General features: G+C 42.7%; 1 protein-coding gene across 7 annotated transcripts in view; it reads right to left on the minus strand.

The window, feature by feature from the left end:
* The window catches only part of B3GLCT (beta 3-glucosyltransferase), a 127,845-nt gene that overhangs the window by 76,316 nt on the left and 27,585 nt on the right, over positions 1-23,944 (minus strand). For 6 of the 7 annotated variants that reach the window (XM_059718635.1, XM_014595350.3, XM_059718655.1 and 3 more), the window contains exon 4: positions 22,237-22,346. In XM_059718635.1, coding sequence (XP_059574618.1) covers positions 22,237-22,346 — 110 coding nt within the window. Of the gene's footprint in view, positions 1-22,236; positions 22,347-23,944 lie in introns of those variants that run through there. The other variant, XM_059718797.1, reaches the window with a different exon arrangement.

The raw sequence follows: 23,944 nt of genomic DNA on the forward strand, positions 1-23,944 counted from the left end.
TGTGGAGAAGGTTCTGCTCCCCATGAATCAAACATTTCCACCACTAGAAATGAATGCTTGTTCAAGGCATGAATAAAGTGGTGCAACCACATTCTCTTGCCCCAAAAGCTCTCACCTGTGAAGTGTCAGTGAACAAGAATAGAGGAAAAAAGACTTTCCCTCACATTGCTCTGAGGCTCCTCTGCTCAAGGAAATAGAGGAGAAATTTGATTCTAGTATTGTATATACTTAATATGAACCATCTTTTATAGGCTCTCTCTTTCTCCTTCTAAAACCAGAAAACATTGGGGACACTATCTTCCTTCTACTTACCTCCAAAAGTACAGCAACACTACTCCACTCCTAATACTCAAAGACTGCAGACACTGCCTTTGTTCCACCAAAAAAATGTTTTCTGAGAGACAAAGTGCAAGTAAACAGGCATCCATGCCTCTTGTCATGCCACAAATGATCGAAACTCTGGCTGCAATAACAGGTGGTAACAATTTGTGCTGCTTTTTGGGGCAGACCTCCATTTGATTTATGGGAAGAAAGCACAAGCAGCCCAGAGCTGCCTCCATTCTCCAGCTGCCCTAATTAGGGACTCCCAGGACTTCTGGCGCCTGATCATGTACACCATGGGAACTCCCCTGCATGGAAACACCTCCTGCATTTCCCCACTTGCAGAGGCATGCCCCAGGAATCCCCCAACACTTCCAAGCTGCAGCACTCTGGGTCAAGATGTAGCACCTGGGGCCACTGTCCCACAGGATCAGGCCCCTGGAGCCTTGGGAGCAGAAGGGCCTAACCCTGGGGAACAAACGGGAATGTGTGGTTTTACTGATACATACTAGCATAGCTGCTGCCATGTCAAAAAATGACATGTTTCTAGCCAAACTGGGTGTATCTACATGAGACACTTTACTGCACAGCAGACTAATCTACCACACAGTAAAGCGTAACTATGTATATATGCGCACCATTTACAGTGCAGTAAATTAGTCTACCGTGCAGTTAGCTACTACTTGTAAGTACAGGTAGTAAATTGCCCAGTAGATACTATGCAGTAGTGCATGTGTAGTAGTGCCCTGGGACCAAATTTGCTCCTGGTCAGCCCCAACACCAAGGTTCCAGCACTGCTTAGTTCCTGGCTCCCACCCAGGAGCCAGAAGCCAAGCAGCACTGGGACAAGGTAGCTCTGCCCCCTGCCCCTCCACCCTCCACAATGCTGCTCAGCTCCCAGCTCCCCACAGGAACTTGGAGCTGAGCAGCTCTGGGACTGGGGGGTTCTCTGTTTCCTTGTACAGCTGGGGGCTAGCCAGGAGCTTCCAGCCAGCCCCAGGCTGGCTTGGGATTTCCCTTAGCAGCTGGGGACTGTCCCAGAAGCAGGATAGCTCCCAGTCAGCCCCAGCTCCGTGGCAAAATCCCTGCCCAGCGAGGGACTGGCTGGCAGCTGCCCCAGAAACAGAACAGCTCCTGACAAGCCCCCAGGAGCTGTTCCCATGTCCATGGGGCTGGGAGAGCTCTGCAGTGGCAGCTGTCTCCCAGCCCCAGGCACATCAGGACCCCTCCCAATGTGTACAGAGCAGAAACAGCTGCCACTGCAGCCAGCAGAACTCTCTTGGTCCTGTGGGTATGGGGACTGGCCCAGTGCTCCCTGCCAGCCCCCAGGCTAGCACCCCAGGGAGCCTGGAGCTCCCTCTAACTGCTGCAGGGGGCCACAGCAGAGTAGGAACAACCTCGTACTGGACTGCTCCCAACAGGGAGCATGGGTAGACATGCTCCCAGGGAAGGCTTACTGCATAGTTAGTATTTTACTGTTATTTATAGAAACTCTTCTAGCACAGTATGTACATTTCTCAACCATAGAATAGCTCTCTCTCATTCACCATGTGTCTAGTAGAATTCCTCACTCTACCTACTCTATTCTTTACTGTGAACACAGAAAAAAGAATTTCATCATTATTTCAGTTTTTAACTGAAAATTCTTGGGAAGGGCCAGACAGTCAAGGTTCCAGTGAGTGCCGAGCAATTTATAAGCCATCTGGGAATGGTATGTATATCCAAACAGACTCTTTCCCTGATTACTGAAACTAATTATGTGAGTAATTCACAGCATGTTATTTCCCTTGCTTAATTTTTCTCAACCAGTATGTTTCAGTTAGCAAAGCACACTTGCCTGACTGCACATTATACTTAACACATGCCAAGTTTAACATTTTAAATTTGAATGTTTTTTGGCATTATCAGAGTACAAATAAAAAAAAATAATTAAACATTTTAATGCTTATTAAACTGTTTTCCCTGCCTCTTTAGAAATCAAAAGCAACTTTATTGATTTTTTTCCCTCAATTTTTTAAAAACATCTGCTCTTCTGTAAGCAGCATAACACACTTTAGTCGACAATATATCAGGCACTGCGCACCAATATCTAGGAAGTAATTTAAAATATACATTGACAAGAGAAACAACAAATGTGTAAAGCGATTAAGTAAAAATCTTCAAAGCAATTTATAATCATTAAAATCTTATCTTATAAATTACTAGATTAGAGATTTAATAGATGTTAATTGTCAGACTAGATCTTAAACCATAATTGAAAACAATTGGCAGAGTTCCTTCCTACACTAATATATATAACACATCCTAAGTAATTGCTATATGCTACTGCGTATCTATGAGATATAATACAAATTATGATAACTGGACTTCAACTACAAGTCAATGATCTAGACTTTCTAGACTGTCATGAAGCCTTATACAATACTATAGAAAACATAGCAACACCACACCAGAAAGGGCTTCCTGAGTCATTAAATGCATTCCCCTGCTTTGATCACCATCAAATCCCTTTCATAAATGTATCAAGCCTTATCTTAAAACTATGCAGATTTTCATTCCTACTACTTCTATCTGGAAAGCAGGTCCAGATTCTTGTTTCTGTGATGCTCAGACACATTTTTTAATTTCCAGTTTAAATTTATTCATAACCAGTTTATACAAATTTGCATTTTGTTCTTTGGCTTAAGTAGCTCTTTTCCCACCTTGGTAGTCACTGCCTTGGTATGTTCTTAGAGTGAAGTCTTATCCCCATTTCAGAGTTCACTTTGCTAGGCTGAACAAACCAAGCAGTTTCAGTGTCCCACTCTGAATATATACGCATTCATTTCTTTGACAGAAGAGAGTTACTGAATACATCTAAAAGCCTTCCTTAAATTTTCCTTTAAAAGACATGTGATATTGTAGACCTCTAAAGGATTTCTGACACGGTGAAAAGATAATGCAAGTCTTCTAGCTGTAAACTCAAAAGGTCAGTCAATATAATGGGAATTAATACTGTCAAATGCTATGTTAGCATGAAATCCTTTTTATGCTAGAAAAATATATTCACTGAAGAACACAACATACATTTAGGATGATGCTAATTTTAAATCTTTTAAAGGCACAAGTACTGAGAAACATCAGGTTGCTAATCATAAGTAGCAAAAAACAAACAAGAGCCAAACCATTCCCCGCTTCCAAATTTTACCTCTTCAAATAAGAAATTATTTATAATACTTTTCTCCATGAAACTATTATTATAAACATATTTTATTTTGACTAAACACGTCAATTGAACTATTCATCAAATGGACACTCTCCATTTGTACTTTTATGGTATGAAGGATCCAAAAATGATGTCCATAAAATCAAAAGGTATTAATAAAAATTACATTTAGTATTTGTTTGTATCTTTCCCTTTCAATTTACATTAGAAACTTTGTACATAATACACTACTAGCAAGAAGAAAATTATTTTGTTAAGTCTCTCTGTGACCAAGTACAACAATGGTAAATGGTGCTATTTAAAAAAATACCTACTTCTCATACACTTGGGTATATAATTTTGAAAAAGGAATAGACTGTTTGGAAATATTACATCCAATTGTACATAAAGATCATGGAAAGATCTTAACAATATTCTGCTTCCATAAATCAAGAAAATGATGCTGTGCATTAGTCTGCCCTAGACAATCTTAGATTAAAAAGACAAGATGGGAGTATAGACCTCTCCACCACAGGTAATCACTGAAATTTTAGAAAAGCTAACACAGTTGTAAGTGTAACAGGAGCTAAGAGGCAAAACAGAAAACAAAATTCTGGGAAAAAGAATCAAAGGAGCTCTTTTGAGATCCAAAAAAAAGATTTTCACTGTATGTGGACCTTAGATTTGGAGTCACCCTTCTGTGGATCAATCCTGTACTATCAAAATGGGTGGGAGTTTTGACAATGATTCTAGGGAATCAAAGCCACAGAAACTGCAACTGACTGTCTAGACCTCAGCATGCACATGGATCTTCACAGAGTTCAGTGGAGTTATATACAGCTACAACAGTCACTCTTTACAATCCACTTGCATTCAGCAAGTCATCCCCCATGATTTTATTTTTCACTTTATTGATATAACACCACATTTTCTTGAATTCCAGTAAAGAGAAAGTTCTGGAATAAGTCACAAAATGACTATTTCTAAAACAAGAAATTTCATTAATGTCCCATATTTTTCATTAATATACCAAGAAACTAAATTTTAACAGCAGAAAACTTTTTGCCTCTATGTCCTTCTTTACACAATACTGCTCTAGTAACCATAAGAGCAAAAAGTTGAATATAAATCTCTAAATTCAAAAATATATTTTTGAAAAATATACAGTTTTACAAGTGGAGACTCTAAGGAGCAAAAGCACATAAACATTTCTAATTCCTTTTGACTTTCTTTGCTCTGCAATTTTTAGGTGGCTGAAATGCAGGGTTTAAACTTAAGTGACTATATGGTGATTTTTACTTGCAATATCAAGAATTAGGTTTTCAATTTAATAAAGGCATTAATTCTTGTGCTTGCTTGCATTCTGAACTAGTTTAAAGTGCTAATTCTAGATCATCTCATTATTAGAATTACCGAAGTGCCAACAATATACTTATGCCTGTATGAGGGAAAATTAGCAGTCATCCTCCCAATCCAAAAAAAATGGCAAACCAAACAACTTCTCTAGATGCATACACTGGAAAGTCCAGAAGTAGGATTGATTTTGAGATATATGCATATTTTTGTATGTTCACTTGTTCTGGGCATTATAGAAGAATCTAATAATTAAAGATTCAAATATAAGTACAGGCTCTTAAAAAGACACCTATCAGAACTGATTTCCAAGACCTCCTAATATGACTTCATATATTTAATCCATTTTGCTCCAGCTGTTTTTTGCATATCAATACGAGAACAACAGTCTTCCAGTAAATAAGGAAATAATCAGTGAATCTAGAGATGACTGAAAAGACCAATGTTTGACTGCAGACACAAAATAGTTCCAGGAGGAAGAAGTGAATCCTGATGATGTTGCATCATGGCTCTTTTCTTTTGTTTCTCCTGTCTACTCACCTCCATAGCAAGGCAAGTTTTGCTCAACATGATCAATGCCTTCTACGTCACAGTGCCACTGGGGACAATTCAGTGCTCGAGTTTCCCAAGTATTCATGTTAATATTACATTTCTTCAGATTGGCCTTCAAGGTGTCCTTGAATCTCTTCTTTTCCCCACCTCAAAAATGACAACCATTGGTGAGTTGGGAATATAGGACACATTTCAGGAGCTGATTAAAGAGGACATGTCATAAGGGTGCCTGATAAGAGAGCTGGTGCTGTATGAAATGTGGCTTTAATGCTGGTGGTGTCTGCTTGAGCCAAAATCCCAGCGTTCTTTCTTCTGTCCTTCCAACTGATATGTAGAATTTTCTGAAGACAGTGCCAATGATAATGTTTCTGATATGTCATCCAAGTCTCATATGCAACCAGAGGGTAACATGACAACAGCTGGGTAGACCAGAAGTTTGGTTTTTTTCCTGATGTCATGCTCAAAGACATGATTTCAGAAACGTCCAAAAGCAGCCCTGCCAGACTATCCAGTGTTAAACATCGTTGTCTATACTTACTTTTAGGGAAAGCTGGCTACTTAGGTAGGGAAAATGCTAAACATCCTTCACAGGTTGGCCTCTAATTTTTGAAGGAGCAACTAGTTGGTTTGGGGAGGGGGAAGTGGGGGCTAAGCAGGGGAAGGGGAAAGGCGGAGGGTTGGTAAAGTTTTGGTGAAGTAGACAGCGAGCCCAAATATTTTATATGCTTCACAGAAGCAGTCAAGAATCACCTGAAGCTCTTCAACTGAGTAGCCACACACAACACAATCATTAGCATACTGAAGATCAGTAATGGGAGTGTTGGTTACTTTGGATATGGAATATAACTGGGTAAGGTTAAAGAGATTTCTATCCATGTGATACTAGATGCTGACTACAGATGGAAGTCTAATCAGCAAAGAGATGTGAAAGAGTGGCAAAACAGATGGAGAAGACTGTTGGTGCAATCCCATATCCATGATTGACTCCAGTTCTAACAGCGAAAGGGTTCATTTATGAGCCACTGGTTAAGAACGCTTCTGTCATGGCATTGTGAAGAAGTCTGATGATGATGACACTTTTGGGTGAACACCCAAGTCTCAGAAAGATCTGCAAGAGGGGGTCTCTCTCTGTCGATTAAATCAAAGGCCTTAGTCAGGTCAATGAAGGCCACGGTGTTGCTTGGAACACTTCTCTTGCAGCCGTCTAGCAACAAAGATCATATCTACTGTTCCTCTGAGTGGTTTCAAACCACATCCGGACCTGGATAGAATCTCCTCAGAAAGGAAGGTGAGTCATATCTTACCAGCTATGAACAGGTGTGAAAAGCCACAATAATTGCTGCAATCAGATCCACCACTTCTTGAATCTGGGAAAAATTCTGACATTTCTCAAGTCACAGGGAACCTACTCATGTTTCCAGATTATCATAACAACATAAATTGGAGAGAGAGCTTTTTTCCATCTTCCTTATAAATTTCAGCTGGTGTTCCATCAGGAGCATGTGCTGCTTTGTTGTTGTTCTGTCTAATGGCTTTGAAGACTTCTTGGTAAGTTGGTGAATCTGCAACATAGTCCTTAACACTAAGGTCCTTCATCAACAAGCAATTGGGCAGCCCTCTCAGCTCCAGTACTTCAAATTCATAGTGAGACTTCAGAGAGTGTTGAGTATTTCCCATACCTCAGAAGCCATCTGTCATAGGAGGCTGACATCAACAAAGAAATCCAACATTTCTGCAAATATGCAAGTGCAGCCTTTGGACACTTGAGGAAATTGGTGTTCAAAGATCATGATATCAGATCTGAAACCAAGATCATGGTTTATCAAGCAGCCGCGATTCACACCTTGCTGTTTGGAGCCAAGATGTGGACAACGTACAGAAGACACGTTGGAGAAATACCATCAATGATGTCTGGAAATCCAGTGGGAAGATAAATGGACCAACATCAGCATTCTCTCGCAGGCAACCACCATGAGCATTGAGGTGATGATCAGCCAACATCAACTTCACTGGGCCAGCCACATCATCTAGATGTCTAATTCCAGATACCCAAAGCAAGTTTTATCCTCCCAATTAAATCAAGGTGTACACTCAAGAGGAGGGCAGAGAAAGCACACCAAGGAAGAAATCAGGGCAACCTCACAGTATTAAAGGGGCCTCACACAGGCTGATTTGCTACAGCACATACCCCGCCCCAGTCACCTCTGGCTGGAGATGATCACTGTAAGCAACATCTTTCAAGTACTCAATATTGAGCCTCTTCCTTGGTTGCTTCTTTTGCCTACATTGTTTTAAGACTATACAAATGGACATGATGGAACACATAAACCAGGCTTGTCCAACATGTGGCCTGCCAAGCCATTTTATCTGGCCCGTGGTGGTGGCGGCAGGGCTGCCGTGGAGCGCAGAACCACCGCGGCAGCGGCGGCAGAGCTGCAGTGGCACAGCGCGGAGCCACGGCAGTGGGGCAGCAGCGAGGCTGGCAGGGGCAGCCCACGGGCCCCAGCCGGCAGCGAGGGGAGGGGAACTGCTTACCCCTGTGGGGCCCGGCTCATCAGTGAGCCGGGTCCTGCCGCAGCTGCCCCCAGGGCTGCGCGGAGTGGGGCTGCCCCAGCCACACCTGATTGGACAAGCTGGGGACGGGCTCTGCCCCTTGCCCCCAGCACGTGGCTGGGGGAGCTGCAGCATGGCCTGCGCCCTGCCCCTGCATGGTGGATGGAGGCACGAGGTAAGTTCCAGCGTGGAGCTGGGGGCGCCTCAGGGCCAGCCGGGGCGGACGGAGGCACGGGGTAAGTTACCGTGCGGAGTTGGGGGCGCCTCAGGGCCAGGTTGGGGCTGTGTGTGTGTGCGCACGTGTGTGCGTGCATGCAAGTGCATGTATGTGCGCTTCCCAGCACATCCCAATAGCTGCTTTGGCTCTGTCTCTGCAACACATGTGTGCCAAAGCAGCTATTGGGATGTGCTGGGAAGCGCACACACATGCACACGCATGCACACATGCACACACACATAGCCCCAACCCCCCAGCTCCCAGATTCCCACCAATCTGGTACTTTTGCTTAAATTTTCTCCAGTGGCTGGGACACTGAGACAGCCTATAAAATCTGTGACTGTCTCAGCCAATCCAGGATATATGGTCATCCTACGTATAAATAGTCTAGATTATTTTTGTTGATTTTTTTTTTTCTTATTGATACACTAATTCCTATTGAATTTCAGAAAAGTACCTTGGGTGGGCCCAGGGACAACATACTCAGGCATTTTCAGTTCTTTCTCCTTTCTTTTTCATTTTCTCCTGTCTTTTTCATTAGGTACATTCCTACCTTTTAATGCCACCATCGCTTTTGGTTCAGATACTCAGAGTTGCCAATTCTCATGATAGTGGTGGAAAAATTTTGGCTGGAGCTGAAACCAGTAAGAAGCTACAGCCCTCTAACAGATTTTAGCGAGGGAAAAATTGTTGATTGCTTGCCCATTTCTCCAGCTCCTGCACAGAGGAGCTGATTGGGACTGAACAAGAAGGAGGCTTGTCAAAGGTCACATGACATCACTTCCTGATGTGATGTCACTTCCTGTGAGGTCTTTGAATATGGCTCGCCAGCCCACTGGGTGATAAAAAGTTCATGATCCGGCCCCACGTTCAAAAAGGATGGACACCCCTGATATAAACTGATGATCTGTCCAGCAGTCATCCACACTGGTCACATCCCTAGTGATAGGGACTTTTTAGGCATGCACTATGATGTAGTCAATTAGGTGCCACTGTTTTGAGTATGGGTGCATCCATGATGTCTTCCATTTGTTGCTTTGGATGAATAGAATAAGGAGCTTTTAATGATGAGATCATGTTCTGAACACTTGCTCAGGAGAATTTCATTTAAACTGATCTTCTTCATCCCTTCCTTTCCAAGTGTTCCTTTCCATAAGTCAGAGTCCCTGTCCACTCTAGCACTGAAATCACCAAGAAGAATTATCTTATCTTCTCAGGAGATATGCAACAGGACTTGGTTGAGTTTAGAACAAAATCCTTCCTTTTTTTCATAGTCTGCAAGGGTCAGGTTGTATGCACTGATGACTATTATAGATGTAAAACATATGCCCCCTTACTGACAGATCATTTTGAAGTACTGCATGTAGGTGTGTCCCCTAACTTCTCAATTAACTTGCATTTAAATAATACTTCATTATTCTTACATTAGGCCAATCGAATTGGTAGGTTTGGTAATAGTTGGAAATTATTTATACTATCTTTAAGATAGCATAAAGATATTATCATCTTTATACTTATAATACTGAAAACTTGTTTACCAGTTATAAATGTTTTAATTAAAATTTAGCTAATACATACAATGTCTACCATTTTTCTTGAAGTAGATAATTTTTTTTTACATGGAACAGAAATTCAGCCATGTCTTTATTTCATCTTATTGCTTTTCTATAAATTCTTCCCTCTTTAATCTTATCCTTCATTACACCTTTTTCCTCTGCCCACATCTAGTCTCTTGAAAGCTAATTTTAACCAGTCTCCTGAAACAAACATCCATTTTTGTGAACAGGAAAAAGGTAAATGAAATAGAAAAAGCAAAAAAAAGACTAATACAGGTTTCCATCGCTTTATGCTGTATGTGCGTTCTTGGAAAAGGGTACATAACTCATATTCAGATAAAGGGAACTCATTTTACAATGTAACAAATAGGGATACATTCCAAGAACTCAACTGTACTGACCCCCAGACCCATTTCTACCACTTTTACAAAACAATTTTGGTACTCACCAACAGCAGACAGTACACACAAGCACAGGGCACTATCATAATGGGGATGACAACTACAGAAACATATTGCAGACAAGCAAGGAGCACAGATCCACACAGGAGACTGTATTTTGGTGCGCGTCACTCCCACAATGCACCACACAAAGCAACTGACTGCAGGCTTCCACCACACCGATTGCATAAGAGTGAATTTACCTCGCACTTCCTGAGCCCGCATAAAGCTATGGAAACCTGTACAATTTTCGAGTTTTTTCAAAGTTGTAATGCACTGTCACAGAATATAAAATAATGCTGAACTACAGACCACAACTATATAGACTGAACAACACCTTTCTTTGTGTGTCTGTTTATCCTCACTTATTTGTGATGACACAAATAAAACACAGTATTGCTACTTTCATGACTTACATAAGTCAGTAGAAACTGTAGCTAAAAGCACTCTGATAAAGGATTAACGTATGATAAGGGGACACAGCTATTACTCACAAAATCACCTTGACCATTAAGTACCAATGTAATTAAAAAGCCAAAATTAAGCTGAATAAATTTCCTACATACTTTTAGAACCACTTAATACACACTTTGCTTTTAAAATGAAAAAAAAACTAACCTCTAACCTCCAACACTGACAATCTGTACCAAAATCTATTCATATACTGTCTGACCTAAGGCTAAAGAATATGTTAAAAATAATACATTTTATTGCTTCATTGTTGTCACAGTGAGTTATTTCTTTAAAAGTTAAAATGTCATTTGCCATTAACGTCAGAAATATCAAATGTACTCTTCCTAACCTCAGGGAATGATAGTTGGAAGCAACTAGTCTTGCTAATTACCTTAAAGAAGGATACAAATTGAAGATAGAATAATTCTGTTTGCTAATAAACTCACAGAGGAGTTGCAGCAGTTCTACACAGCTCTTTTTTTTTTTTTTTTTAACATTGTTCCCATGAGGAGCTTCTTTCAGGGACATTAGAACTAGAAACAGGAGTAAAGGGAAGCATAATTAAAAACAACTAGCATCCCTTCTTACATCAAATGCCACAAAGGAAGACAGTTGCACCATATTGTCATTTATCAGACATCTTCCTCTCTCCTTTCAAAGTCTGTACCAACTTAAATGAAATACTAGATAATACCACAAAAAAAAAATTAGTCTGCAGCTCTTATCACCACATGTGAGGCATATATTCTTGGAGTAGCTTCATGCCCCAAGAATATATTTTCTTAGTTTTAGGTTATGGACAGGCAAAACACTTTGTAGCATAACAAAAACATAGCATTGTTGGAAAGTAGAGCTGTTCCAATCCCCTGGCTAGAAAACTACAATGTTGCCTTTAAGGTGAGATCTCTAGCTAAAGGTGGATAGAGGGCTGCTCCTTTGCTACGCCCACCCCCCCTGGCAGAGGGTATTTCCAGCTGATCCCATGTGGGCAGGTCTTGTAGCAGGGTTCCATCAGGTCACTTTAACAGCTTGCTGCAACTGGGTGAGCTGTGCAACTGGGAGCCTAGGGCTCCTGTTACTGTAAGGAGAAAAACTGCAGCCAAGAGTCCAGGCAGAAGAATACAGACCAACACAGAGAAACACTGCTACCTAGTCAGGGAGTTGCCCATTACAGGAAAGGGGCACACCTGCAGCCAGGCAGGAGAACTCAGCCTAGGGAAAATTAGCTGCAAGGGAATAAGCAGCCAAGGTCAAAGTGTTATGATTGCCTATTGCAGAGGTAACTGCTCTGCAACAGGACAACAGGGAAGAGCCCAGCTTGGGCAGCAGGGATGCTGCCAGAGCAGCGGTCATGAGCTGCCATGGAAACCAGCCATCAGGCCCTAAGGAAGAACACCTGAGAGTGGTAGGGCACCACCTGACCAGAAGGGGATTTAGACAGCACATAAGCCCAGAGTCTGAGCTAGAAGGCTCTGAAAATCACTGGGAGAAGAGTTCCTGGTCAGGAAAATGGCTGGCTGATTCCTGAACTGCCCTGGGGACTGCCACTAAGACACCAATGGCTTACAGGGTAAAGAGAAACCTTGCTGCACAGACAGTAGGCTACTAATGATGCTTGCATCTGGAGCAGATTTCGTTTGTGTTATGGCCAGAGGGCTTATTCTTTCATTGTAGTTAAACCAGTGGTTTGGATTGGGACTATTATGGGAAATACAGAAACCACAGTGGTGCCTGATAGGTATAGGCATGCTGCGAGTCCAGAGAAGGGCAGAGGCAGGGCCAGACAGCCCAGCACAGAGTCAACATAGGTGAGAAAAGAGCTGGAGCCCAGAAGCCAAGTCCAGCCCAGTGTTCCTCGGCTAGGCAGCCCAGCAAGAGAAAAGGGGTGTAGGCTGGGAAGGCCAAGGCCCCTATACAGGGAGGCTGACTGAATGGCAATGCCTGCAAGGTATAGGCATGGTTGTAGAGGAGGTCAGAGGCTGTGAATAGCCCTAGGACTCATTAGGCACTCTCCCTCTCAATCAAATAAGTACATCAAAGCATGGCAGACAAGTGAGGAATGGAAGGTACCCCAGAGCTGGAGCAGGGAAAGGGCCGTGTCATAGCTGTAGCAAGTTTGGGTTCTTGGAGTGGCTATCAGTAAGCCAAGCGCTCTTTTTTCCCCTCCCTCCATCTTTGGGCTGCGGAAGGGGAAGGGGGAGGAGGAGAGGGGAAAGAGAGAACAGAGGATTTTGAGATGCTGGGGGTCCTAGAGTCCTCTGCAACACTATGTACAACTGTACAGACTTTGCATGTAGTGCTACAAGGCATAGCCCTACCAAGAAGATCCTCTTCACAAGTGTGCTCTTTTGTAGCATTTTCATTGTCTTCATAGTGCTACAAACAACTTGAATGGCTGCACGTTTTGTAAAATCCTGAGGGTATATTTAATGCTAAATATGTAATGCCAGTCCATGGCCTTAGCAAATATTTTTTTCTCCCCTACTAGGCATATTCATGCTAGTTAAGTAGGACATAGAGACTCTTCCTTTAAAAATATGTTATAACATCCCAATTCCAGGCCCAGGTGTTAAGAATGAAGATGCCTAGGCAGAAGAGGTGGGAAGCAGGGTAGAAGAGGCAAGACTACAGACAGGTGCCTCCTTTTTTTTGCACTCCTAGACTCAAGCTTTTGGCTAGCAGACTCCATCTAACTAACTACTCCAATTTCTAGGGATACATGGGACTCAAGGACTTCAAAAGCTCCTATAGCACTTCTCCATCTGGGAGAAGAGAATAGGAACAGCGCAGTAGAGGGATACAACCCTTAAAACCAGGCATGTTCTGACAACATCATGGTCTTATCTGGAATTTTATTAACCAGTGTTAATAGAGAAACTCTATAGAATTTACCCGAGAACAAACAACCATGGTCCTTGTCCATGTGGGAACCAATGATACGGCTAGGATCAGCCCTGACCGCATCATGAAGGACTTCCATGAACTGGGAGACAGCCTCAAGAAGACTGGAGCACAGGTTTGTATTTTCTTCCATCCTTCTGGTTGGCAGCAGCCGGAGATGCCAGGGTGCCCGCATCAAGGAAGTCAACCGGCGGCTCCAGATTTGGTGTCTTCAGGAGAGCTTCTGATTCTACAGCCATGACCAGCACTTCCAGGGAGGAGGCTTCCTGGGAGATGATGATCTTCATCTCTCTCCCAGAGGTAAGTATCTGTTAGCCTGCAGGTTGGCTGATCTCCTCCAAAGAGCTTTAAACTAGGCTCGACAGGGGTTGGGGAACCAGTGGTCAAAGAGAGCCCAGGGTTGGTAAACCACAAACAAGATGCCAGATCGCACCAGGTAAGTATTAAGGGGTTGGTAAGCCATAAACAAGGCACCAGACCACACCAGGTAAGTAATAAAGGGAACACACGCCATCAAGGCACAGGGGCACCAAGAGCCCCCTTTGAGGGACTAAAATGTCTTTATACAAATGCCAGGAGTATGGGGAACAAGGAGGAGGAGCTTGCACTCTTGCTTGCTAGCACCCAGTATGACCTAGTCGGGCTAACTGAAACATGGTGGGATTCTACATGACTGGGCGGTAGGCATTGAGGGGTATAGGTTGTATAGGTGTGACAGAGTGGGGAAAAAAGGTGGGGAGGTAGCACTCTATGCTAAGGAGCAGTATATGTCTTCCACCATTAAGGCAGGGGTGGAGGAGGGGAACACCAAGGCATTGTGGGTCAGGATCCAGGGGGGGCCAGGGGAAAAGGACTTGGTTGTGGGGGGTCTACTACAGGCCTCATCAAGATCAAGAGCTAGATGATGTATTCTCTGGGCAGCTAGCAGATGCCACATAGGCGAGGGAGGCGGTGGTCATGGGAGATCTAAACTACCCAGATATCTGCTGAGAGGAGCAGACAGCCAAAACAAGCTGCTCATGGAGGTTCTTACACTGTGTGCAGGGCCTCCACCTAACCCAGGTGGTGTCTAGTCCCACCAGGGGTAGCGCCTTGCTTGATCTGGTCTTGGCAACAGGGGATGATCTCGTGGGGAACATGTGAGTTCCAGGTAGCCTGGGAGATAGTGATCATCACTTGGTCAAGTTCACTATCCAGCAAAGGGTGGGTAAAGTAACTAGTGGGGCTAAGGTGTTGGACTTCAGAAGGGCCAACCTTAGCAAGCTTAGAAGGCTAGTTAGTGCGGGGATGCAACTCGAGAACACAGAGCACATGGGGGTCCAGGAGGGTTGGAGGTATCTCAAGGGAGTGATCCTTGGGGCTCAAAAGGAGTCTATCCCATTACATGGGAAGGGAGGTAAGGGGGCAAAAAAGCCCCCTTGGCTGAACAAGGAACTCCAAGAGAGTCTGGGGGCAAAGAAAGAGATGTATAGGCAATGGAAGCAGTGAGCAGCCACCAAGGAGGAATATATCTCCCTGGCACGCTATTACAGGGAATCCGTTAGACGGGCCAAGGCAAGGCTTGAGCTCAGGCTGGCTTCAACAATCAAGGACCATAAAAAGTCCTTCTTCAGGTATATAGCAGGCAAAAGGAAAGCTCAGAGCAACATAGGGCCCCTGCAGGACAAATCAGGACAGTTGGTGGTTGACGCAGGAGAAAAAAGCAGAGCTCTTCAATGAGTTCTTTGCTTCAGTATTTCTGTGTACCGACCAAGCCAATTGCCCTACCTCAATCATTGACGGATGTCCACGTGGCACCAGTCTGCCTACGGTTAGGTCTGAAATAGTTAAGGAGCTCCTGGAGGAGCTGGATGGGTACAAGTCAGCAGGCCCGGATGACCTCCATCCACGGCTGCTGAAAGAATTGGCCAGTGTCATAGCTGAGCCACTGGCACAGCTGTTTGAGCACTCGTGGTGCTCTGGCCAGGTCCCTGAGGACTGGAGAAGGGCCAATGTGGTGCCCATTTTCAAGAAAGGGAGAAGGGATGAGCCAGGTAACTTTAGACTAGTCAGTCTTACCTCTATTCCTGGGGAAAATGCTAGAGAAAACAATCAAAGAACACATTTGTGAAGGCCCAGCAGGGGAAATGATGCTGAGGGGAAACCAGCACAGGTTTGTCACGGGTAGATCCTGCCTGACAAACCTTGTAGCCTTCTATGACCAGGTCACACACTGCCTGGATGTGGGAGCCGAGGCTGATGTCATCTTCCTGGACTTTAGGAGGCCTTCGACACAGTTTCGCATCCTATCCTCATTGGGAAGCTAGCAGATTGTGGAGTGGAAGCCTACACGGTCAGGTGGGTGGCCAACTGGCTTAGGGACCACACCCAGAGAGTGGTGGTGGATGGCTCCTTCTCGGCCTGGAGGGAGGTGGGCAGTGGGGTCCTGCAGGGTTCGGTCCTTGGACCAATTTATTATTCAGTATCTTCATCAGCAATTTGGACGAGGGCATGGAGAGCACCCTCTCCAAGTTCGCTGATGATACCAAGTTATGGGGCAAAGTTAGTACACCAGAGGGCAGGGATCAGATTCAGGCTGACCTGGACAGGTTGGATCAATGGGCAGAGAGAAATAGGATGCAATTTAATAAAGATGAATGTAAGGTACTCCACCTGGGAAGGAGGAACCCCCAGCACACCTAGAGGTTGGGAATGTCCTTCTCAGCAGCTCAGAGGCAGAGAGGGATCTTGGAGTCATAACTGACTCCAAGATGAACATGAGCCGACAGTGTAACGAGGCCATCAACAAGGCCAATCGTACTTTGTCGTGCATTAGCAGGTGCATGACTAATAGAACAAAGGAGGTGATGCTCCCCTTCTATGTGGCACTAGTCAGGCCACAGGTTGGAGTACTATGTCCAGTTTTGGGTGCCGCGCTTCAAGAGGGATGCGGGGAATCTGGAGAGGGTCCAGAGGAGGGCCACTCACATGATTAGTGGCCTTCGTGATAGACCCTATGTGGGGAGGTTGAGAGAGCTGAATCTCTTCAGCCTTCGCAAGAGACGGCTGAGGGGAGATCTTGTGGCCGCCTATAAATTTATTAGGGGAGGTCAACGGGGAATAGGGGAAGCGCTGTTTACTAAGGCACTCCAGGGAGTGACTAGGAATAACGGGTGTAAACTAGTTGAGAGTGGATGTAAGTTAGATATTAGGAAGAAATGTTTCACAGTAAGGGTGGCCAGGATCTGGAATGGGCTTCCAAGAGAGGTGGTGCTATCACCTAGCTTGGAGGTCTTCAAGAGGAGGCTAGATAGTCACCTGGCTGAGGTCATCTGACCTCGGTCCTCTTTTTCCTGCCAGGGGCAGGGGGTCGGACACAATGATCCATTGTGGTCCCTTCCGACTCTACAATCTATGAATCTATGTTGGTAAGTATTGATTTCCCTCCCCCCCTGGGGGAAGAGTTAAACTGTCTTCTAGCGATTAGCTCAAGTCGGTGGTTCATCTCCTCAGCATATGAGGGAAGCGATAATGGCTCTCTACCAAGAAGTTTTAGTGTGTGGCTCAAACAGTTATAATAGTGGAATCCTGTGAGCAGCTATACCTGAAGAAATGATGCTAAAGCTGAACCTTCATGTTACTAATTATTGATTAACAGTACACCAAACTCCAGGAACACCATCTGCCTCTGACTGCTCATCGTCTGTGGATATGCCTACAGAGCAGGCTGGGAAAGGCCCTTGCTTGGAATTCAGATTTGATATTTTATAAACGTTTCTGCCATGACCTGAGAACTCGTGTCTTAGTGAGAAGATGACTTGCAGCAGCAGCACTTTTCAGGATTAGATACTTTGAGACTGACAGCTCATATCTCAAGAGTATCTTCTGTGAGCCTGGGGGGGGAAGAGAACTTGTGTGCACACATGCAGGATTTTAATAAAGATTTCAAGGGGGGGGAAGGACATAAGCACTATTTTGATTAGAGTAACTGCCTAGAAAGCATCAAAAGCATTCACAGACTAGTATTGCCATACCTTCCATCCACACTTGTCATACAGTGTCATTCTGAAATTACTTAATCAGGATCTGCAACCTATGATACTTAATTGCAGAAGAAACTAAGTCAAAGCAATTGTCTATTACTTAGCTGTACTTCTATATATTTTACACATCCCTTTGTATCACATTGACAGAGTCTGACCTGAAACATGATTTACAACAAAAGAGTAAAAGTCCTATCCCATCTTTTCCGTAACAGATCTTGGTGTGGGTTTGAAAGTAAACCTGTGGAATAGTATAAACATTTTAAACAGAATTTGGCAACCTATACCCTGCAGGATCTGGCAACAGAGGCTCTGCCCATGCTACGCCATAGCCATGCACAGGGAGCTCCGGCAAAAGGGCCTGTCTCTGTACCAAAAGTACCAAAGCGTAAGTGGATGGCACTGGCTTCTGCCAAAGGGGGCTCTCCCTGAGCTGTGCTGCAGCTGGACAACAGGGAGAAGTGGCAGTAGAGGAGGCTGAGGCTTAGGGCCTGACTGCTTCAGCCCTGAGCTGTGTCATTGTGGCCCTCTGCCAGAAAATACTGCCAACCTCTAGTCTAAAACAATGTCTCTGAAAGGACAAGGAAGGGCCAGACCTTTTTTCTGCACACACTTTCCCCATGCTTCTCAGGGATCAGGTTGGAACACCTCTCCACTTGAGAACCCTCTCCTACTCCGCTTGCATTTCAGTCTGGCTTCTGGCTAGCTAGCTGTAGGTCCTTGTCTAACCCCAAAGATATACAAAGCCACTGCCATGGGGGAGTATGTTGCAGGGAGACACTAAAAGAGAGGGATGGAAAGAGGCAGACAGGGAGTTGGGGAACCTCTGGTATGTGCGATGAACTCAGCCTACAGACACTATGAAGTGTGCAAGCCCCCAGGGGTATGTATTTATGAACTGCATTCCAATACCCTGAATTAGTGAACAGCTGAATCATAAGTCACTTCTTTCTCCACATGTCAAATTATAAAAACTCCAATATTTTTTCATTCACATTGTCTTGAAATCGTTTTTTGTTTTGGGGGTTGTTGCAGGGTTTTTTTGTTGTTGTTGTTTTGGTTTTTTTGGGGGGGAGGGAGACTCCATTAGATAGTACAATCATCTCCATCACATCAGTCAAGCTGGATAGGTGTACCTGCAATCCTCCAAGAAAAATAAACAAATTCACAAGGGCAGACTGTTCCCTGAATGAGGTCCATATTTAAAAAAAAAAAAAAAAAAAAAAAAGGAAAAGTGCAAGTAATTACAATTGCAGAAGATAAACTAAGTGAAAAATGGTGATAAAAATAACATCTTTGAGGAGATACAAATGAGGGTACCCACTAATTCTGCAACTGCAAAGCCTCCGGCTCAACTATGACTTTTCCTTGACAGTCTGCCATACTAAAAAAAAAAGAGGAGCAGCTGATAATGAACAACAGTATTTCCCTTCTTCCCTTTATCTTATGAAGAAAATTTATGAGGAAAATTATCTTCATAATTTTCCAAGGAGGAAGCAACTTTGACCACCTGAAACCTGAAATACCTTTGTTCGAGGTAATCTGCATATTCACAGAGCCTCACAGCAAAGCTCAGAGACACCTCATCAGATAAGAAATTCCTGCCCAGAGGAGCTTCCCATCTATTTACTGCTCTGTGAAATATAAAACAACATAACCAAAAGGAAATATGACTACATCCTGCTTACCAACAATCAACTTTGAGGTAAACAGACTATTTCAACTTTTCTCTGAGCCTAATCTGCATATAGAATGAACTTTTCCAAACAGATTTTTACCACCTTCATCTCTCCTATGAAATATAAGCTTTCATTTCTGCCCAGGAGAACTTTTACAATCTTTTCTCCAATGCCTGATTGAAGGGTGTTTGTGCCCAAAAAAATGGCAATTAAAGAAAAATTTTATTTTTTTTTGCAAAAATAGTTGGTCTAATAAAAGATATCATCTCTACTACAAGTCCTGATTGTAGCCATATTAGTTTAGAGGAAAAAGCAATCTAGATATCCTTTTTCCCTTAGCATTTCTGAGAAGGTGCCAGATTTTAATCAAAGGCTGGCAAGATTTAGATCCTTTTACCTTTTCAACAGCAGACTGAAAAATATTGGTGACTATGTGTTTTGTATAACATAATACAAGTATGAGGATTATGAAGTGGAGGTGAGCTAAGCAATCAATGCACAGGAAAATAAGCAAAAGCAGATCTTGGTTTCAGCTTTTAACTGTAAAGTAATCAAAGTTGCCAGGGTATATGAGCTGTGCAAGTAGTAAAAAGATATACTGTGGCGCTCTGCGTTAGAAAGCTTTTGAGATATTCAAATATCCAATTATCATCATCTAACTGAGAACAGAAGGGCAAAGGTGAAAAAAAAGAGAGGCTGGGAAATAGTTGGTGAACTGTCTTCGCCACCAAAACACTTTTTTATATGTTTAGTGCTTATATATTAGAAATAACTTGTAGTGTAAATAAAAGTATAAAGGGACCAGCTCCAGCCCCAAGATGCTAAATAAAATGACTGGGCAGGACTGTGCTTCCATGTGCTCGGTGACCTGGGAGGGAGCAGAGGCTACAAGGGGGGAGGGGGGCAAGGGGGCTGAAAGGGGAGGAAGTGATGGGAGAGGACAGTGGGCAAGGGGGGTACCTGTCCCACTGCTGCTGCTTTCCCCACTGCTGCATGGGTTGGGGGGGGATGAATTTAGGATCTGATCATTAGATTCTATACCAAACAAACTGATAGGGATTTAACAAAAAAAATGTTCCTCATCACTAAGCATTAGCCACTGTTTAACATGGAAAAAATACCACTAAATATTTTATAGTTATATAATATGCATTTACATATTAACAATAATAACAACAATGACCTCTAGTGGTAACCTGAGTTAAGAGAGGAATACATTTTTAAAATGTAAAATATTTAAAGTAGATAGAGAGAGAGACACACAAATGAAATAGGACACAAATAGCAAATTCAAAGTGGAGTTTAATTTATTTTAGAGTGAATATGAATATGATTCAATACATTTTAAAACAAGACAGACACGCATTCTAGTTTGATTAGAAAGTTAGACAATTCCCTCTTGCATTTAATTTTAATATAGACTAGTTAGTAAATATGTAACACGTATTTTGAGAAATTAACTCCAGTGTGATCTTGTACATGTACTTTGGAATGAAAAATGTCAATTTCAAAATTTTGTGCAGAGGGATTTAAGTTTTCCCTCACAATAACCAGTACTACCAGTCTTATTCAAAACAGTTTGGGGTCAGACATTTGAAAATGGGGCTTGGAAAAGAAAAAGGCAAGGCACACAAAGAACAAGTTTTACTGGACTCATTTTCTTCTGTATTTTATTGCATTTTCCCCCACCCCTGGATTCTGGGCCAAAATCTTCAGACTGATACGACTTCAATCACTGACTTTACTAACCTTGCATGTGTGCTGTTGTTTACCACCCAAAATGTTCCCATTTTAGTGGAGGATCAACAAATCTTTTTAATTAAAATAATCTGAAGTTTATTTGCAGTCACATTAATTCATTCACAAGAGAGAAGTGCTCTCAGTTACCAGTCTACTGCCACTCAAAAATAAGTTACCTCATCCTCTAAACCAGTTTTCCTATGCTTTCCCCAATGAACACATCTATTTTTCCATTTTTTACTTTGTTGGCTTCCAACTGCTGGTATTCGGGGGTGTGAACATTTACCAGAGCCCATTTTAATGGACAGGGCTTTGTTCCATGCAGACAAATAAGCAACAACGCTGCAAGACTCCTCAGAACATAATAAGGAATCACAGAGGGGCACAGGCTACCAGTATAGATCTAACCATAGGATCAAAACCTCAAAAGTGCATTTAGAACATATTTATCACAGTGCTGATCAGCTCAAGTATATAGAAGGGCAAGAACAACAGAAACTTAGTGCATGTTGCATTTTTTAAACAATAATCTTTCATACCTATGTTTCTAAATATCAAAGTTCAAACAAATAAACCCTACAATGTTATTTCAGAATTTCATTGTATATCTTTTTTAAAAGTCCAGATGATTTAAAAGCAACTTTAAGCCTTTTGCACAAATGTAAGCGTTAAAAATCAAAAATCAATCCTAGTTCTCGGCTAAGACTGTGTAAGTCAATGTCCAGACTGGAATGTTCATTCTAAATCCATCATAATTCAGCTGTGCAATAAAACTTCTGAAAAATGAAGGTGCTCAAATAAAAACAATAAAGTATGCCTAAGAAAATGATCCCAAATATTACCTACCTGATACATCCACTTCATAAGAAAATACAAAGAATTAAAAAGTTTAATAACTGGTCAAAATATCATCACTATTGTGTTCAAAAAAGGTTAAGATAATTTTGGATACTGTGGTACTTAGAAGCTGTTTCCCTTTCGTTACTTCAAAATTAAGTTCCATACTTACAAAAAGTTGTGTTTGCACACAAACGCACATAACTTAGAATAGTGTAGAATTTAAGAAGGATATCCCATTTGGTATGCAGTCGGTGAAATCCTTATTTAAGCAATTCCTTCAGAAAGTGAACAAAGATGAAATATATGTACTCTGATACAGTTTAACAAAAGAAATAAAATGGACTAAAACAGGAACAATAGCAAACGTTGTTAGTCAAATGTTTATGAAAGACAAGAAATATGAAGTCTATATTATCTGCACATACCTTTCCAAGATCTGCAGCCTGATTTAAAATATTTTGCTTTAGGTCTTCTGCTCTCTTGGAATGAAAAGAATTACTTTGACTCTGGATGACAAATACAATTTCTTTTAGTTCTGTGAACCAAAAAAATAAAATATTAAAAGGAAAGAGAAACAAAAGTTCTGTACCAACACCATAGAGAAGGCCAGGAAAGAATATAGCAAGGCATAAAAATGTCTTGGGAGTTAATTTAACAAACAGTAAAAAGCGTAATTACTTCTTTCTGAAAACAGTCTCTATTTAATTATTAATTTGTACAAAAACAGCACTTCACGTTTGTCCTCCTAGCACTGCACCAAGCCGCGTGTATTATATGCCCTATACCAGTAGCCACAACAATGTCAGACAATTACAGAATGATGCTGGTACACCTCAGGGAAAACACTATTTTTATTACTATAGAACCTGGAAGCACTAGACATAGCCAGGAGCCACTTTGTTAGGTATTGTGCAAACTCAGAACAGGTCCTTACCTCAGACAGTTCACAGTATAAGTATAAAACAAGAAGCTGGAGATGGGTCCAGAAGGACAAGGGAGCACCGACAAACAACTGTACTGAACAGTAGGGGTGTGTGAAACAGGCCGCATTCGGATTCAGCTCGAATCAGGGACAGTGATTCGATTAGTTGATTAGGATCACTGTCCCCAATTCAATTTCAACAAATTTGAATTTGAAGATTCGATGCTGATTTGGAGAATCAGCGATTCGGCCATAGGCATAACTTTAAATGTTGTTTCTACATACTTCAAGGTACCAGGCGCGGCTCATGACTGCTGCAATGGTGGGGCACATAGAGCGTCTCAGGAGCGCGGGGGGGGGGGCCTGCGTACTCAGTGGCAAACCCAGAAGTGGACCAGAAGTACATCCACTTCCAGGTATGCCGCCAAGCATGTTGCCCCCCTCCCCCCCCGGGTCCCTCCAGCTTGGCGATCAGCTGCGAGGGGACCCCAGGTGTGGTAGCCAGAACCAGAGAGGTTACTATCATGAGCAATAAATATATGCTCTTGGAGACATCCAGGCAATTGTTTAGCAGTTAAGATTAGCTAATGCAAAGCTTGCAAGTTTGCAACCTACAAGTGGAATTTGTCTGTCACAATTTAACCAAAGTGTTGAATCTAACGGTTTACACTAATCATAAGCCCCCAAAATAAGCAAACTACAAGATTAGCTGATCTAACAGGTTTATTAAAGGTCAGCCGTAACAAGATTTGACCACCTAATATAATTAGCACATTCCTAGGAATCCAAGGAATAAAAAACTAAGGGGTTGAGCTTGGGCAGGTAATGCTAATTTCAAACCTCAAAGTAATGTGATGTAATTTGCTTATTGGGTGAACCCGAGTTCGGGTGGTAACATTCCATGATAATTTTTAGCACCTTTTGATCCTTTAGGGTAACAGCTATAGGGCAAGATTGTGAATGGCTCTAAAGCTAACAGATTAGCATAAAATAAGGCATAAAAGAACGTGCATGTCAAGTGACCAGTTAGAAGGATGGGACAGAAGGACCATCACTGTACCAAGCCTGGACCCCAGACTCCCAGTGCGAGTGAGGACCGGATCCTGACCAAGGGACCTTCCTGGTGACCCCTCGGACAGTGTTGATCGGGGACACCCGACTTCGCTAGAACAACTTGGAGCGCACCTGGCATAGAGGGACTGCCAATAAGT

The sequence above is a fragment of the Alligator mississippiensis genome, chromosome 1 (genome assembly GCF_030867095.1).
Source record: "Alligator mississippiensis isolate rAllMis1 chromosome 1, rAllMis1, whole genome shotgun sequence".
Taxonomy (NCBI): domain Eukaryota; kingdom Metazoa; phylum Chordata; order Crocodylia; family Alligatoridae; genus Alligator; species Alligator mississippiensis.